Below are 18118 nucleotides of genomic sequence, written 5' to 3'. Positions count from 1 at the left end.
TGATGAGTGAAATGTCAGGAGAAATTAAACACAACACTCTAGTGAGCCCCACCAGAGACGATACATCTTTTGATTAAATGCATTCAGCATCTATCTCTTGATGTATAGTGATGCATTACCCTAGGGGGAGGGGTAATTACATTGGTCTGTCACTGCTTTAGTACCAAGCTCTTTCTGTTACTTTAAAGACCGATGGTGACAGCAGTGCTCGTATCTTACATATGAGAAAACAAAACAAAAAAGCTTTAGATCATTCTTTTTAAAAAAGAAAATATATATATGGTTTATTAAAGTTTAAAGAATCCATCCTCCTAATTTCTGCCACTTGGTAAAATTTTACATGTCCCCTCTAGCCACTGGTGATTCTATTCTGTTGACTATTGAGCACAGGGTAGGATAGATTATTCTTTTAGACTGAGCGGGCAATGGCAGCATTAGTTTCCTACCACTTAGGTTTTCTGCTTCTTGAGTTTTCATGGTACGTGTTTCTCTGGTATTTTTCAGGATCTTTGATGAAGTCATGGGCTGCTTCTGTGACTCTCCACCCCAAAGCCCCACATTCCCTGAGGCAGGTCACACATCTCTATATGATGAAGACAAGGTATAGTGTCCCTCTTGGGGGATTGCTTTGTTCCTTCAGACATGGGACTTGTACTATATACTATCTTTCTGACTTTGGAACATTATAGGGAGGAATTCATCTTTTTACCCTACTTTATATTATTTAATTTTGTATACCTCATCAAAGTCTTTTTTGGAAATAGATGGAATATAAATTCTAACTTAAAAAAAACCCCATTTAATCTTGGAATCCATAGTGTGGAATGGGCTCAGCTATATCCATCGCTGCTGCCTCTGGGTATCTGAATGTCGTCTTAAAGATCTGAGCTTTGGTTGCTGGGATTCTTACTTAATGATGGCTTGTGTCTTTGCATAGTGGTGCTATCGTAGTCCTCAGGGAATGGTGGACTTTAGATTGCAGAAAAAACAGGCATTTTATTTAAAACTTTGTCCTTTTAGTAAATCCCTTCTTTTAATTTCGCACTAAACAAATTGTTCTGTTCTTTCCCTCCATTATTTTTCCATGGTTTGATACTTCCATTGTTTGATAAATTGTAAGGAAATATATTACGTGAGAATATATTCTGATGGCTTGTGTCATTTTTCATCATGTCTGTGAAGAGATGTGACATATGGTTTCATCCCCTTTTTATTGGTGAAAAAGTTGAGACATAGTGATCTTCAAGTTCTTGTCAAGTCATATTTGGGGCCACCTCTACCTAATGTCTTTGCTGCATTTTAAAATTTATATACTTTACATTATTTAATGTCTGTTGTGGCTATTGGGCAGTGGTTTCAATTTGCCTATTCTTATTGGTGGGCAAACCAAAACATCCTGTGGGGTGTACCTCTTTTTCAGATATTCTACCAAGTACTTCTCCCTGCCTGTGTGTTAGCCATCCTCATCATTTCTTTGGCTTGTGTTCTTGGTTACAGGTCCCCAGGGATGAACCAATTCACATTCTGAATGTGGCTATTAAGACTGACTGTGATATTGAAGATGACAGGCTGGCAGCTATGTTCAGAGAGTTTACCCAGCAAAACGTAAGTCCTTGATTGGATGGAAGCTGGTGACGCCCCCTGTCCCACAGGCTGTGTGTCATAGCCATGCTTTCACCAGTTGCTACTTGTAAGGCCTATCAATGATAATGGCCATATCTTTTATCATAACTATCAGAACTATGGCTGGTTCTGCCTGTAGGGATAAAATTCCAAAGTAATTTAATAATATAGAATGAGTGTCTTTTATGTCAAGAAATACAGACCTCAAACATTTAAAATGTTTTTAAAGAATGTTGTGTTCCTAAATCTCTCCTAGAGCTCCAGTCCTGAACTTCCAGTCACCTGCTAAATATTTTCCTTTGGTGACTTAACTCCACATGTGTAAGCCCAAATTCCCTTCAAGTACCTTCTATGTCTTCCCCTCCTATCCCTTGAAAGTATCAGTTATACTTATATTTTCCTTTCAATTTTATGTCACTTGGATATCTCATGTTGACATCAAACTCTATAGTCTAAAATTAAATTTCTATCATTTTCCTTCACCTCTTCTCAGCACCACACTCTCCCGAGTGAGCTACGGGCCGGTCCTCCTTCACCTCTTCTCATTCCCCTTAACAGCTCTCCCCAAATAAAACAAAACCAAAAAAACCCCACAACTGACTAAATCCTTTACCCCCAATCCTTCAGAAATCATTGACTTTCTCCTTTTCCTTGACATTCCATTATTTCTACCCTTCTACCCACAATCTGCGCATATTTATTTGTATCTGGTCAGTCACCAAGGTCTGTTGGTTTTTCTTTGCAGTGTTCTATTCAGTTTATAAATTCCAACTGCTACTTCTCTGATTTGCTTGTTTTTTTTTTTTTTTTTTTTTTTGTCCAGTACAGGAATTGAACCCTGGACCTTGGTGTAATCAGCACCACGCTCTAACCAACTGATCTAATCAGCCAGCCTATCTCTCTGATTTATTTATTTATTTATTTATTTATTTGGTGGCTGGCTGGTACAGTGATCCGAACCCACGACCTTGGTGTTATAAGGCTGAGTTCTAACTAACTGAGCTAACCGGCCAGCCCCCATCTCTCTAATTTAAACTTTTTCTATCTCATACCTGAGACACTGCAACAGGTTTATTTGTGATCTGCCTATCTTCTTCCCCCTCCAGACTGTTTCCATTCTGCTCACCAACACAAAATTAAATGTCCAGAATGCCCCCTTACCATGTTATTCACACACTCAACAATTCTCTCTTACCTTCAGGATACCTCCTTAATTTCAGATTTAACATCAGCCTATTAACAAAGGCTAACAATCTAGCCTTTGCTGGTCTGTGAAAAAACTCAAGCCTTTCTTGTCTGATCTACCTTGTTTACTTCATCTCTTCTACTGCCTCTCTTCTGGAATGTTTTCTCCCTCCCTCCCTCCCTCGTTTCCTCCTTCCCTCCCTCCTTCCTTCTTTTCTTCTTTCTCCCTTTCGTTGCTTCCCCCACTCCTGCTTGTCTTAGGAACTGTCTCATATTTCACCACTTTGAAGAGGACCTCTGAGTAGCCCTAACTAAAGTGAATTTATCTAATTGTCAGCATACATTTATTAACAGTAATAGTACTTTTTATTAATAAAGAACTTCTACTAAGTTTTTTTATTTGTACCTCACCACAGTACCGTGGGGTTGGATTAGTTAGGAATTATTCCAATTGTATACATGGGAAAAAGCTCAAGCTCAGAGAGATTAAGGCCTCTTGGTCACCAACTGGAAGATGATAGAGCTAGAATTGAAGGTTTTGATGCCAATTATAGGGGGTACAGATCTTGGTGTTTTAGTAAATAATATATTCTTACCTGAAAATGCTTATAGTCTAGTTTGGGGGGACTGGATAGGCATGCTTAAAACAATAATCTACGGTTACATTTCATTGTGATAGATACCAAAGGGCCCTCTTAAACTGGCCTCCATGGTAAGACCTATGTGTTCTCCTTGAATGGACAGCACTTAGCCCATCATGCTTCTTATAGAGAAAGAACTCAATAGATGTCTTTAAAATTTAATTCGGCAATATAATGATTAGTGCCATCAGCATTCACATTATGTAATGCTAATGGTAGACATCCAGGAAAAAATGGTAAATGTATGATTACTGTGAGTCTTAGCACTTACTCTATGATGCTCTCATAGCACATAGACTGTGAGATTGCAGTGACCAACAGGAGGAAAAGCTACTTTCAGAGAAGTGAAAGAAGGGGACATATTTCTTTAGAAGAGATTTTTCTTTAGAAGAGACTTAACTTCCTTCTTGCCCTTGGTTAGTGACATAAAATTAACTTGAAGCCAGTGACCAAAGTAACTTTAGCTGAGAGTCCTAATGTGCATGGCTACTGCTACTTCATGATATAGTCTATGAAAGCTTCTTCCCAGGTTTTAAGGCACTAATTGCCCATATTTTATTGTTTTTCCATAGTTTAACCACAACTTTAGGCTTTTTATTACCCTTAGATGTAAGTATTATATATAATCACACATCAGTTTAAAAAGGTAATTTCTTCATTTTCACTACATGTATTTGTTACACTAATGAGCAATAAGAAATTACCTTTTTCCTTTACTGGACTTGTAAACGGAGGCACAGAGAAATACAATTCCTTTGCCTAAGGCTGTTCAGAAGGGCGAGAGTAGACTGTGCTGACACTCCATGCCTAAAGAAGCTATTAAGTGCATCAGGTACTGTGCTTATCCAAGAATATTTGGCATTTTCATTCCTTGTTTAAAGAAATATATATATATATATATATATATATATATATATATATATAATATGCATTTATTTATTTATTTATTTATAAATAAAAGAAAGGAAGGAAAAGCAATTTTAGAAAGAAGCTGAAGTGATAACTAGTTTTGTTTTTCACTTCATGATCATACTCCTAGCAGTTTAGAAAAAGTTTTTTTTTTTTAAGCACACATTAAACTATCAAATGGGTTGATCCAAATTGTCCAAATAATCTTCTAGTCCCAGCATGTATTTTTTTCTCTCATAGAAATTAGGATCATATATTTGTAAATGACTTGTGGAGGAGATTGAAGCAGTCAGTGTAAATGGAGTTTCTCCAGGTGCTGATGCCTAATCGCTGGGTAATAGCTGTGGACTTGCTGTGAGACCTGCATTATTACAATGTAATCAGAATCCTGTTGCTCTGCCGTTATTGTCAGCCACTTGTGGAATTTTAAAAGCAATAACAGTTTTGATTTTAAATCATGGCATTATTAAAGTTATTTTCTTCCCTTGCCAGAACATAGATATTGATGCTTGTCTATGAAGGACTTGACTGTAGTGGAATTTTTTTTGGTGTCAGAAGAAATGTTTCTGTTTCTGGGCACACTGAGAGACTAAGACCCACCACACCCCTTTTCTTTCAATACAGTTTTTTCTTATTGTGGTGTCAGCATTTGGTTATTGACACTAAGGGGTATGATGACAGTACAGATAATTTTTAAATATGGTTAAACCAAAATTTACTTATATTTGATCTAGGAATTTATTATTACAATTTATGTATAGGAATATTTATTTTCTAGTTATACTTTGCTTATGCTCTTAATAAAATTAATTTTATTACTCAGTAATATCATAGTAGAAATGGTGAAGCAGGAGGAAATGGCCCAGGAATGTGCTTCTTTATAAGGGGAAGCTAATTAGAATTAAATATATATATACAGTATCATGAAAATTAAAAATTGACTTATGAACATATTTCTTGGTTAGCATTATAGCAAGGAATGTGATCAAATTAAAGTCTGGATATAGATTGTGAAAGGCCATGTATTTTTTCTATTTGTACTATTCATATATTCTCTCAGGTCACTCAACTGATGGGATTGCATTTCTGCTTGTTTCCATGTGGCCTCTTGTTGTTCGGGACCTTTAAAAACATGTCTTACTTAATTCATTAATCTGTTTTTTTGTCTGTGCCTTCTGGAGTAAGTGAACAGTACAGGACAGAGGAGGACTTAGCTCCGAAGGCCCAAGACTCACATAAGAGACTATCTTAAAACTACTAGTCTCTATTGACTTTTTTTTTTTTTTTTTTTTTTTTTTTGTCTTTTTCGTGACTGGTACTCAGCCAGTGAATGCACCGGCCATTCCCATATAGGATCCGAACCCGCGGCGGGAGCGTTGCCGCACTCCCAGCACCGCACTCTCCCAAGTGCGCCACGGGCTCGGCCCTCTATTGACTTTTAATATAGTGCTTGCCTATGCCACGTGGAGATATGAATAATCCCTAAATTTAAAAGCCTGTTAAATGTTGCTTTTAACAATTTTTAAAGAGAAACTTAAAAAAAAAATACCTTGATGTAAAGTAGGGGGAACTGTTTTAGAAGAATTGTTTTAGAAGAAATGTTAGGATTTGTTAGATTGAATTCTAGGAATGCTGTATCTGACTGTAGGTAGTATGTATAATCTAAACAACAGTGTAGGGCCTGTATTTTCTGTTTTATAGAAAGTTTTCCTTTTCCTCTCACTGATTTTATTTAGCTTCTGTATCAATATTAATTTTTATATTTGAATACATGCCCAACGGTATGATTTTTATAAGCAGAAATCGTATTAAGGTCTACCTTGATGTGAATCAGTTCTGAGTGAACTTAGGTGACCTCCTATGGCCCTTTCTTCTCCACGAAGTTCTCTTTCAATTTTGTGCAGATCAATATAAAACCTATTTCACAGGACTTAGTCCCAGGAGCCAGATTGAGATTTGTTTATTTGTAAGTTTGAAGGTACTGAGCCAAGATGTAGATATCCAAAAAAGATGCTTAACGCAATTAGAGCCTTACAAGGACTGAACCAGGTAAAATTTAGGATGAATGGAGATCTCATCTATCTTCTGTTTTTGTTCACAGAAAGCTACCCTGGTTGAACATGGGATCCGGCGCCTTACTTTCTTGGTTGCACAAAAGGTATTAACATGTGAATTGTACCTCTCTAATATTTCTTAAGCTGCTGCTAGAAATTTTAAAACTAAAAATTGGAATTGCAATATAAATATAAATTTAATTCTATAAATTGAATTAAAAAACATTAGTCAATTCATTTTTAATTTTATTATTAATTGCCAGCTTCTACTGTTTTTTCTTTCCGTTCTGTCTTTTATTTGAAAGGATTTCAGAAAACAGGTCAACTGTGAGGTGGATCAAAGATTTCATGTAAGTAAAAGAAACAATGAAAGATTACTTCCTGTTTTGTGTGTTTGCCACTGATTATTTAAACAGAAAATGTGTGAGTTATTTAGAAAGGCTGGACTGATGTTTGGTCCCTCTTCTTTTAGAAAGTATTATAATGAATATTTAATTCTTCTATTGAGTGTTCCAGCAAAAGATTTTTTCTTTTTTTACCCTATAATGAATTCTCAGTATATCTCTGAGAAATAGTTAAGAATGGGTATATGCATTTATCCACATGAATAAGGTAGAAACAAGAGCTAAGTAGTTTCTTCTATGCACATAGTGAATCAGTAATCAAGAACTGCCAATTACATTTTGGGGTCTTCACTTCTACCAAAGATGGATTCAAGTTCTATTATTGAGAATTGTCAATTCTGAAGAACAATGATTTATTATTTAAAGTGCCTTAACTGAGCCCAAGTTGCTGTTTTTGTCCTATGTTAATTCTAGGAGCAAGAAATAAATAAAAATTAAGTATTCTGTTGCTTGCCCTCCCATTTAACTAACTGTTAATATTTATGAGATTGAAATTTTTGTTGAAAAAATTAAGTTAGTACCTTGGCATCTGAACTATGGTATACCCAATGATCATACCCAGTATAATGACAGCAGGAAGGCCAGAAATCCACTTTGCAATCAAGATGTCATTCTCAAAATGACCAATTGTAGTCAAATATGTCATTAAAGAATTGATTCTAATGTAGCTATGTAGGATTCCAGGGAATGTTGGGAAGTCTTAATTTTCCTGATAAAGATTTTGTTATGTTTTGTTTTAGCAATTAAGATAATTGTTAGTTTTCAAGCCTTGTTCATTTGCAATAATGAAGATAACATCTGGGTTTTGAAAAGGACTTTCTAAACTTAAGGACTTGTGTGTGACTGCCTTTATTGCTCTTTTGTTTATTAGGTCTCTTAGCACTTGGCATTTTGTTTTCCTTCCTACAGTTCACCTTGTTGGTCTAGTATATAGAGAAACAAGAGCGCCTACCCTGCAAGCTAAAGAGCGAAGATTTTCTGAAATGCTTTAGGAAATGTTGTGGACTACATAACTCCCCTGTGTTATTGATGTCAGGAAATCAAGCAAAGTGTAGATATATATCAATCAATAACTTTAGATAGGAAACTGGAGTCAGTGGAGAAGTATGAGGAGCTTAAGGAGAACCCTGGGGCTTTAGGAAGAAAAATCAGGAGCTTAGAGAATAAAATTGATACTTGGCGATAGAATTTGAGAGCCTGTGAATAAACACTGTGGACGGTAGATGCTGATCTGAACTAAGGTAGACATGACAGAACCAGGTCCTGGATTTTGGAAGAGTATCGGGCTAGGTTCTTAAATGTTAGTGTACTTTTTCTCTTTGTCACTGACTTTGGAATAATAGCATATTATTCTGAAGAATAACACTAAATTTGTAAAATTGTTTTTCTTTTTGCTAGTGATTCAGATGGAGTCTTCACATCTATAGCACACTAACTGCTTTTCTATTATAAGCAGTCCATGATCAATTAAAATTGTCCACTAAAATGTTTAAAAAGCCAAAGAAATTAATTCTCACTGACATTATTTTTGTGTGTGTGTAAAACAAAACCCTTTCTTATCTCTAAATCTATGTCATGTCCTAGAGTATATCTAATGGCTTTTAAAACATTTTCTTTCTGCTCTCCTGATATTTCTGATATTTCTGCTCTCCTGATATTTAGTTTGAATAGGGATAAGTATAGGTAAAATCTGCTAGGAAATTAGGTCAGCAGGGGGTCTTCCCTGGCAGTTATTGTCCAGTTCCTATTTATAGTGACATCAAGTGGGAAATCAGTTAAATTATCAGAGTGACTTGATTTGTCATGAGTGTAGGAAAGGTTGCTTTAGAGTATAGAGTACATTAAGGTTTAGGTGTGAACTAGATTTGCTCTGAAAAATTGAATGGCAGAGGAGTGGGGTCTTCTCATGTTAGGCTCCTTAGAAATGATTAGTGTTTTCACAGGGGGCAAGGGCAACTGTTACTGAACTCCATCCAGGATCTGCAATAGCCAGGAAGCCTTGGCGGGAATTGTACAAATCCAGGGCTCACTGTCATGGTGCTGCTGTGAGTTCTTCTGCTGGTGGTAGCTTGCCATTCATGAGGGATACTTACCCTCTGTCATGTCATGTAATGTGTGCCTGCCCCATAGTGTAGTGTGAAAAAGATGAAGCTTTCCGGGAGTGTTAGAGATGAATCCCTTGATCTCTGTGGCTTCTTGGTAATCCACTGTGATATATGCAGCCTCCCCTGCTCTGCACTGTGAAATCCCTATATTACTGAATAGAAGAGACCATGTGCACATGAGGGGGCCAGGACAGAAGGAAGGTTAGTTACCAGGTTTGGTTCAAGAACAACATTGGTTGGTGTGGAATGAAGCAAGTTGTCCTGTTACATTGTCTTTGTCCTTCAGACTGCCTCAGAACCAGAGCAAGGCAAATGATGGCCAGACAGAATAAAGATTCCTAGAGAGTGTATATATTGTTAGGTGTTTACTAAGATGCCAGAGAAGGCTATAAGCATTTCTAGTACTTCATTGTTTCACCATCATAGTCCCCAGAAAGCTGTCCACAGGTATGTCTGCTGCTGCCTTAAACTCTTGGCTCTACGTGGAGATTCCTGTTCTGAGACAGCAGTATTCACCAGTGTTAAGGAGGCTTGGTGTTGCATCTGTTTCCATAACCACCTAATTAAATCAAGTATCCAAATTGGGACTTGAATAACTGCTTAACATTGACAGTTAAACAGAAAGCTTGAGGAAAAACTTGTCTATCCTTGTAAATTTATTCTTCATATTAAAAAAGCAAAAAAAGCCTTGAAAGCAGAAGAGGCTCCTAGACTTTCTGCAGCTATTTAAGCTGCAGTTCTACAGTTTTATGTTAGTTAGAACTCACTAACTCACTTTTAGGTTCATCACATTTCAGTTCTGGAATTCCAGAAAATTCTGTCTAACTGGAATAAAAGTATTATGCTTTTTTGAAGCTCTCCATATTTTGTCAAGTTTTGTTAAGGATACTAAAATGCATATTTTCAGGATTTCTTCCTATCCTTTGCCGCCTAAACAAAAGCATTACGTTTAAAAACTGTGACGAGATTCTAAATTAAACAGTTTTGTATCTGTTAATAAAATGTTTCCTTTTGTTTCTTGCTTATAAGACTTTATGAAATTTTTAAAAATTGCTACAAATCTCCCAAGAGATGGTTGTAGTTTTATGATTGTTGTGGGTGACTCCCACTTTAAAATTAAATGTTTTGGATTATTTTGGCTTTGAAGGAAGAGTTCAGTATCATGAAGAGTTATCATGATTAGTAGTTCATTTCTTTAAAAAAAAAAAAAAAAAAGTAGTTGTGTTTGCTAGAGGACCAACTAAGTATGTTAAGTTTTCAGAAGGTTTGGTTAGGTTTTTGTTTTAATTACAGTCTATATAATTACTTCTCAGCATGTTGAGGTAAAAGAGAATTGCACCAGCAAGCTCCCAATTTCTTCATCTCATTAGGTTTTTAACACGATTATTAGTATCATAATCAGCTATGATGTTTTCTGTTGCAGGTTTTCACATTCTCTGATTTGCAGGGTGTCTTGATTGGCTAATTTAGGCAAATTATTTTGATTGTCTTGATGATGGTTGGCTGATTAGAACACAGCAGGAGTATAATTTCTTCCTGAGTAATGTTGCATTCTTTTTTTTTTTGGTACCAGAACACTAAGAGTGTTTTTCCTTGTATACATTCAGTTATGATATTCGCCCATAACAATAGTAGAATGCCTGGAAAGCAGTTACTTTACTGATGGAATAAGCATGAATGCTGTTAGTGGAAAAATTAGGAGGATGAGGATGGGGTGAGGATGAGATGAAGGAATTTACTAAAACCATTGGATCAGACTTTTGGATGTCTTCTTTTTTGTGTTTTTTGTACTACTTTGGTTTTTCAGTGCCAAAAGAGTTGACTTTCTATAAAACTATTCAGACTTACCAGTCTTCCAAAGAATTGCTTCATAGTCCTGCTTTCTCATTACAGAGAAGTTTTTGCTGTTTCCTGTTCTGAATGTTTAATACTTACATTGAGGCTTTTAGTGTGGATCTAAAAATTTACTCAGAAGTTTAAAGGAAAAGAATGTTTGCTTATATCATCTCATGACACTGTTTCTTAGCTAACCTTAATGAAAGTTTTTGTAATTGGTAGTCATTGTCCACCTCTACCAAGAATTAGTCAGACTCTCATTATTTGTAATAAAAATATTGCCATTCAGACTGTTTGCTTTTCATGCCTTTTAGTTACTACAGTTTTTCCTAATTGGTTTAGTGGAACAGAAAATGTTTTTTGGTTACTGTTGTTTTGTTTTTGAAGGAAAATGGTTTTGATCCTACAAATGTACGTAATTGAATAAATGGTATACTAAATAAATATTTTAATTAATTAGTTTATAATAGCTTAGGCAGAATAGAAAATCGTGTGCTTAAAAGATTGTATTATCATTTTCCTTGACTTTTCTTTCAGAGAATTCCATGAAAAGATTTGGTTTCCCTTCCCTTTTTTTGACATGTGACTTTTTAGGTAATACTCTGAAAGCCATACCTCTACAGAATAAAAGTAAAACTAGATTATAAAAAGCCATGAGCATGAAGTCTGACAACTCAGCTGAACATCTTCCTACTTAACCTTGAAGTAACCCCAATGTCATTCACTGTCATTACATGGGGGCGGGGGTGTGAGAGAATTATGTAGAACAAAACATCATTAGTAAACTATCGGGTTTGTATAAAATCCACTTTCAAAGGGCTTTTAAAGACCCAAGACTGGATGAGGGATTTCCCCAGGCTTGGTAAATGAGCTCCTGGAAGCCTGTTAAATGCAGTTTTACAGTTAAAAAACCAAGAAAAATGTAAAAAAAAATACTAACTGTGCAAGCTGTAGTTAAGGTGAGAGTGAAGCATAATACATGTGGAAAGTATTCAAGAAATTTTCAGTAAATTCAAGAGCCACAAGTTTTCAGCATGAGTTTTGCTTTGTTCATTTGTTTTCTCTAAAGTCTTAATTATGGGGTTTTTTTCCCTCATCAAAGAGAAGTCCTCTAAATAGGGAATTTGGATTATAGCAAGAATAGAATGGTAATGTCCTGCACTTGGGAAATGAAAGGACATGGGCTCTGGCATGGAGAGACCCAACTTTATTTTCTGGCTCTGTGATCCTGGGCATATCACTTGAGCCAAGGCTTCCTGATCTGTAAAATGGAGGTTGTTGAGAACGTTTGATGGGATAACACATAAGAATGCCTGCCACCTAGATTTTTCACTAGAAGATTTTCCCATGTTTCCTTCATGCTTACTAAAGCTCATTGAAGGATATGTAGGCAGCTAGTCCTGTTCTCTCTGCCTTGTACCAGTAAGTGTTTGATTATATTGCACTCATAATGAAGATGATGCCTAATGAAACTTCCTATAAAGGCAAATAGTAATGACTACTGCCAGTAGAGCTTCCCATCCGAGAAACCAGGGGTATTTGGTGTTAATAAGTTAAATTTCAGAAACTAATGAACTCTGCTAATTGAATTCATCTTTCTTAATTAATAAGGTTCTAGTGAATTGGTTGCTTTCTTGTGTAATGCCCTGCAAAAGAGCAGTAAGACCTAATGATTACAAGTTCTCTAGTTCCACCCCATTCTTACCTATACGTAGTGGTAGTGACCAAAGTAGCATCTTGTACTTTTGTCTTGAAATGTTATCATTTAAACCCTTGAAATTATTGACTTGAGAATGAATGTGAAAAAAAACATGAACTGAGGATTCTATGCTGTCTGGCTAGCTTACATTTTAAGAGTTTCTTAAGGACAAACTTGGGAAATTGGTAATTAGTACTACTGCGATGGCTGCAGCATAAGGGAATCTTGGTTTTATTTTTGAGACTGTGCCAAGAGCAACCCCTAGGAAGATTTCTTTTTCACTTGGGAGATGAAAAAATTTGGATTTTTTTTCCTGGGAGAGGTTAGATACTAAAGTTGGGTTAATAGTATTGTGATTCTCAAATTTGGAAGCAGGGTCAAAGTTACAGTTACCCAGAGGATCATTCATATTCCCTGGACTAAGCTTAGGTAAGGAGCATGTTTTCTTCGAAACTGTCTTCTAAATGCCTGACTGCTTCTATACTATGTGTGTCTCCAAAGACCCATATCTGTGAAGGACTGACACATGTTCCTCCCTTCTTTAACACAGAGAGAATTCCCTAAATTTTTCACGTTCCGAGCAAGGGATAAGGTAAGGACTGATACCTTCCCTAAACTTCTTTAAATCTTTATTTTTTTCTTAGAAGCCCAAGAGCGGCTGGCTCACTTTGCCATGTGCTCTTCAGGCCATTATTCTTTCTCTGATTGAACTGTGCTTCCCTTTGCCTCACATGTGCCTTCAAACTAAAGCAGACTCCCTCTGAATGAGTTTGATTTAGGAAACAGTCAAATACGTTGAACTACCCAAAGAAGGTGATCATTTTCAAAATCATCTCTATCCTTTAGAACAATTCTAATGATGTGATATTAAAAGACTACTATACTTAGTAGGGTTATTCTCACCACTTACAGACAGTTCATTTATATTCTTCTTTATGTGTGTGTTTTTAATTTCAAAGTATAAAGTTCCAGACTGTGTTGGTTTCTTTCTGTTTCCAGTTTATATTTTTGGCTCTCTATGTCCGTTCATTCAAATGACATGTTCTCTGGAAAAACAATTTAGTTTCAGCAAAACATACAGTAAATGTATGAATACAACTTTTAAAAAAAGATATATAAATAATTATATATAAATAATATATATGGGTATAGTATGTTCCAAAGCCAACTATCTTTTTTTAAAAAATGCTGGCTATTTATTGAGTATTTATTATGTCTTTTGTATTGTGTCATAAGTGATAAGACATGGGTCCTGCCCTTAAGCATTTTAGACTCTTTAGGTAAACCCAAAACACTGTCTTGTAAAGTAGTTATTAATGTGAAACAGTCTGTGGTTAATTGTAAAAAACAAATTATGAGGACCTTAATAGCTACAGGAGTTCTAAGGGAATTGAGGGTTTTTGTTTATTCGTTTCTTTGTTTTGAATAGAGAGCATCACCACTTGTAAAAACATATATGATGAAAGTTTGAGGGCCTAATCTTTCGTTAGTTATAGCATTAGTCTTGTATGTAGCTCATTTTTTTGCTCATTAGCACATCACAGCTATGTTTCTATTTTTAAGCATCTCTTTTACATACACATTCGCAATATAATTTTGTAACTGCCTCTTTTGAGCTGTTTTTTCTCTGATTCTTGTGCCTAGTTTGAGGAGGATCGTATCTATCGTCACCTGGAGCCTGCTCTGGCTTTCCAGTTAGAGTTGAACCGGATGAGAAATTTTGACCTCACTGCCATTCCATGTGCTAATCATAAGATGCACCTGTATCTTGGGGCAGCCAAGGTGGAAGTGGGCACAGAAGTGACAGACTACAGGTTCTTTGTTCGTGCAATCATCAGACATTCTGATCTGGTCACCAAGGTGGGTGCCATACTTTAATAAGAAGTTACCCCTCAGGGAAGGGACAGAGAAATAGGCATCATTCAAAATCGGGTTTCTGTTTTTTGAGTCAAGGCTCTTGTTCTCTTTCATCCCACTCTCCAATAACCAGCAGAAGCCTGAGAGTCATTTTTCTCACAAAAGTAAATATTCCATATAATAAAGGTTTTTGTTCTCCCTTGAATGTGATTTTTCTTGGTAATGGAAGCATGACAGCACTCACTTGAGAAAAGGAAAAGCATGCTAACAGAAAAATCACAGAGAGAGCTGGGTGATGATAGAGGATAAGGAGAAAAGTTAGGAAAGAGGTGACCCCATTGTAAACCTGTCTAGAGGTATGGGTGGTGTTGGAATATAGCAAGGTACTTCCTGGGGTATTAGTTACTATTGCATACCATATCCATAACCTTTCTTCAGTTTTTCATTTCTAAACAGATTTTCTTTCTAAACAGCTCTGTTTGGCATATGTGAAATATGAAGGGTCTTCAGAAACTTCATGGAAGGATTCGTATTATCTTTTAATTCCATTTTTCCACATTTTTTTGAAGTACCCTTGTATAATCCTATTGAGATTACAGCTCTGGGAATGTCCAGTGTCTCCACCTATTAGGAAGGAAATAATATTCTCAGAGGCAGGAGAAAGGGCTGGCAGGGACTCTTCAGCTGACCCTTGCCTGCCTCTGCTTCCTGTGGTTATTGGACTGACTCTAGGGAGAAAGGTAAACAGTGTCTTCACCAAGTGCCTTATGATTCATGACATACTGATGCTTAAGTAATTATAATAGCCATTTCTTTATTGCCTCTTTTGAAACACGTTAATGTTGGTGATTTCCTTCCCGCATAGGAAGCTTCTTTTGAATATCTACAAAATGAAGGGGAGCGGCTGCTCCTGGAAGCCATGGATGAATTAGAAGTTGCTTTTAACAATACAACTGTCCGCACTGATTGTAACCACATCTTCCTCAACTTTGTACCCACAGTCATCATGGACCCGTCAAAGGTACATTTCTCCCTAGCTTCTCTCCCAGCACTAGCAAGTACAAACAAAGAGATTCATTCATTTTTATTTCACTTGGACTTGGAAAGAAGTACTCTTATTCAATTCGTTGAGCACCTAATCTATTTAAAGTTTATAGAGGGCTGGCTGGTTAGCTTAGATGGTTAGAGCACAGTGTTATAATACCAAGCTCAAGGGTTTGGATCCCCATACTGCCCAGCCACCAAAACAAAACATAACGAATAAACTTTATAGAATACTTGTGAGACTGAGTTTCTGAGACTGTCAAAAATTTGATATAGCCATTGAAAACAGACCTCAAAGCTGAAGGTGGTCTGGTGTTAGCCTGATGGTCATTTATAATTAGTACAAAAACATAAAAACTTTGTCTTCCTCCCGTGGTACCTGTTTTATGATATTGGTCCTGTTTTACATTATTCTCTTGGATTTCTCGTCTGGAATAATTTTGCTTTTACTAAGCATTTTGACTAAAATACTGCTTCTGTGCACTAAATATTACTTACCTGATGGCCTTAGCAAGATAATGTACCTTTCCAAACCTATTTCTATTTAATATTTTTCACAGGGAGAGAATTTGGCTGATAAGGAATTTCACTTGTATTATGTATATTTTCTTCCCTGAGGCTCTATTCTAAATGCATTCTCTGTAATTTAAAGAAGGAAAACAAGGTGATTCTGTACTTGACTTGTTATCCCAGGGGTAATAAAGACAGACTGCTCTCTGCTCCTGCCCCCTCTAACTCTTTCTATCATAATATTGTGGAATTTGGATAGGAGAACCAGTATCTCCCTTTCTCAAGATCAATTGTTAGGTATGGACTTTTGCTTTTTGAACTTAGTATCAAAGACCTGAGGAATAGTTTTCTACTTTTTTTCTTTAAGACTCCAAGCTAGTGATGGATTGCTTTTGTCTATCAGGAAAGCCAAGAACAGGGCTACCCATTGAATCTTAAATTTTATTATCTAGTTTTAGCAAAACTTCTAAGCATTCTGGGACTGGTGAAGCTGGAAGACTTAAAGCATGGCCTGGACACTGTATATGTAACTATATATTTTCAGATTATCTTACCTTTTCTCAATGAGTTTTTGACATCAACCTCTCTGCTTCCACTCTAAACACCCATATGTCCTGGCTCTGCTTTTCTAATCATAGATAGCTGTCAATTTTCAGTACCTAGACATTGTTGACTTTTGTTCCCTCACGAAAAGAATGGATAAATATCTCTTAGTTAACAAGCACGTGTGGGAATAGAGAAGTTAACTCCTTGAAATGTTCTAACTTAAAATTCTGTGGTGCAGATACAAACTGCAAGGATGGCACATACTACTGACAATCCACAGGTGGTATATTTTTGAGATTTTTCTAAGAAGTTGAGAAAGCATTTTAGAAAGATACTTCATTTAAGAAAATGTTAATTTTTGAATAGTGTGTCCTAGCTATCTACAGCCTTGCTGGGGGAAAAAAAAGTTTCAGTTTAGCATGTTGATAATGAAAAATCATGTCTAAGGCCATTTAGTTAAAATAATTCTTCTAACCCTGAAAACTAAGAGCACTAAGCTGCCTTCGTATAAAGTTCAGAGGAACACCTGCTCTATCTCCTTAAGTCTCTGTTGGACTTGGCATTGACCAAGCTTCAGAGCTCTGTTTAGAGAGAATGTTCTAGCACCACCTACAAATTGTATTTCTTTAATTTGTACAATTTACCAAGAGACATATATTATAAAGTCTAATAAAACTGTATGGAGAAAAGCTCATGGTGGTAATTGCTATGTTGATTTAAGGTCCTATAAGTGCAGTGAAACATAGTTACCATGCATATAAATGCCACTTAATAGCTATTTAACTGGAAATTTTATTCTTATTGAGGGCTTTCTCTTAAATTCCATGGCTTATAATTTTAGATACTGCAGATCTTTGATATGCAGAATGAATATAATTGGTAAAGGGGAAGGAGTTACACAGATTTGGTGTTGTGAGCAAGAGAAAACCACTCAAATGCCAGGCCAGCATGAAATTGTCCCTGACTTGTTCTAAGTAACAGTAGACTTGGGGAGAAACTATCTGACCACTTTTTGTAAGGAGTATATGTAGTGTACATCTTCACAAACCAGCATCTTTTTTTCCATTCCTCCTTTCCCAAAGATGGGAAGATCTGAAACAGGTCTTAGTTTCAAGGTGTTTAAGTTTTATGCTTGGTGATATGTCTGTGTCAGATTGAGGAGTCTGTGCGGAGCATGGTAATGCGCTATGGAAGTCGGCTGTGGAAATTGCGCGTCCTCCAGGCAGAACTGAAAATCAACATTCGCCTGACACCAACTGGAAAAGCAATTCCCATCCGCCTCTTCCTGACAAACGAGTCTGGCTATTACTTGGACATCAGCCTATACAAGGAAGTAACTGATTCCAGGACAGCACAGGTACAGTAGTCAATCAGGCTCCTCAGAGTTTTGATTTGGTCCTACAGATAAGCCACTTATCCTTGTTATGGAAGACCCAAACTAACAAATCCCATTGGTTCACCTAGTGGGGTTATCCTCTCTTAGCTTAAATGGTGGTTTGAATTTGAAAAACTTCATTTCCCGTATAAGCTGTGTCTGTGTTCTCAGTCACGGATTTTATAAGACCCATACCTTTTGTCACATATTGGGGAGCACGAACAGATGCCAAGTGAATCTCACTCCAGAGGTAATTCTGCAATTTAGGACTCTTTTTCGGAAGGGCTTTTGGGCTATACCAGCAATCTAGTCTTCTCTAGTCCAGTTTGT

The 18118-nt window shown here is 36.5% G+C and overlaps 1 protein-coding gene across 10 annotated transcripts in view; it reads left to right on the top strand.

Moving 5' to 3' along the window:
* ACACA (acetyl-CoA carboxylase alpha) overlaps nt 1–18118 on the top strand; it is a 293591-nt gene that overhangs the window by 181749 nt on the left and 93724 nt on the right. For 9 of the 10 annotated variants that reach the window (XM_063112234.1, XM_063112233.1, XM_063112232.1 and 6 more), the window contains 8 exons: nt 505–601; nt 1498–1605; nt 6460–6516; nt 6718–6762; nt 13007–13048; nt 14101–14316; nt 15179–15334; nt 17567–17770. In XM_063112234.1, coding sequence (XP_062968304.1) covers nt 505–601; nt 1498–1605; nt 6460–6516; nt 6718–6762; nt 13007–13048; nt 14101–14316; nt 15179–15334; nt 17567–17770 — 925 coding nt within the window. Of the gene's footprint in view, nt 1–504; nt 602–1497; nt 1606–6459; nt 6517–6717; nt 6763–13006; nt 13049–14100; nt 14317–15178; nt 15335–17495; nt 17771–18118 lie in introns of those variants that run through there. The other variant, XM_063112241.1, reaches the window with a different exon arrangement.

Source organism: Cynocephalus volans, chromosome 10 (genome assembly GCF_027409185.1).
Source record: "Cynocephalus volans isolate mCynVol1 chromosome 10, mCynVol1.pri, whole genome shotgun sequence".
NCBI classification, from domain to species: domain Eukaryota; kingdom Metazoa; phylum Chordata; class Mammalia; order Dermoptera; family Cynocephalidae; genus Cynocephalus; species Cynocephalus volans.
This window is presented reverse-complemented; position numbering and strand designations above follow the sequence as displayed.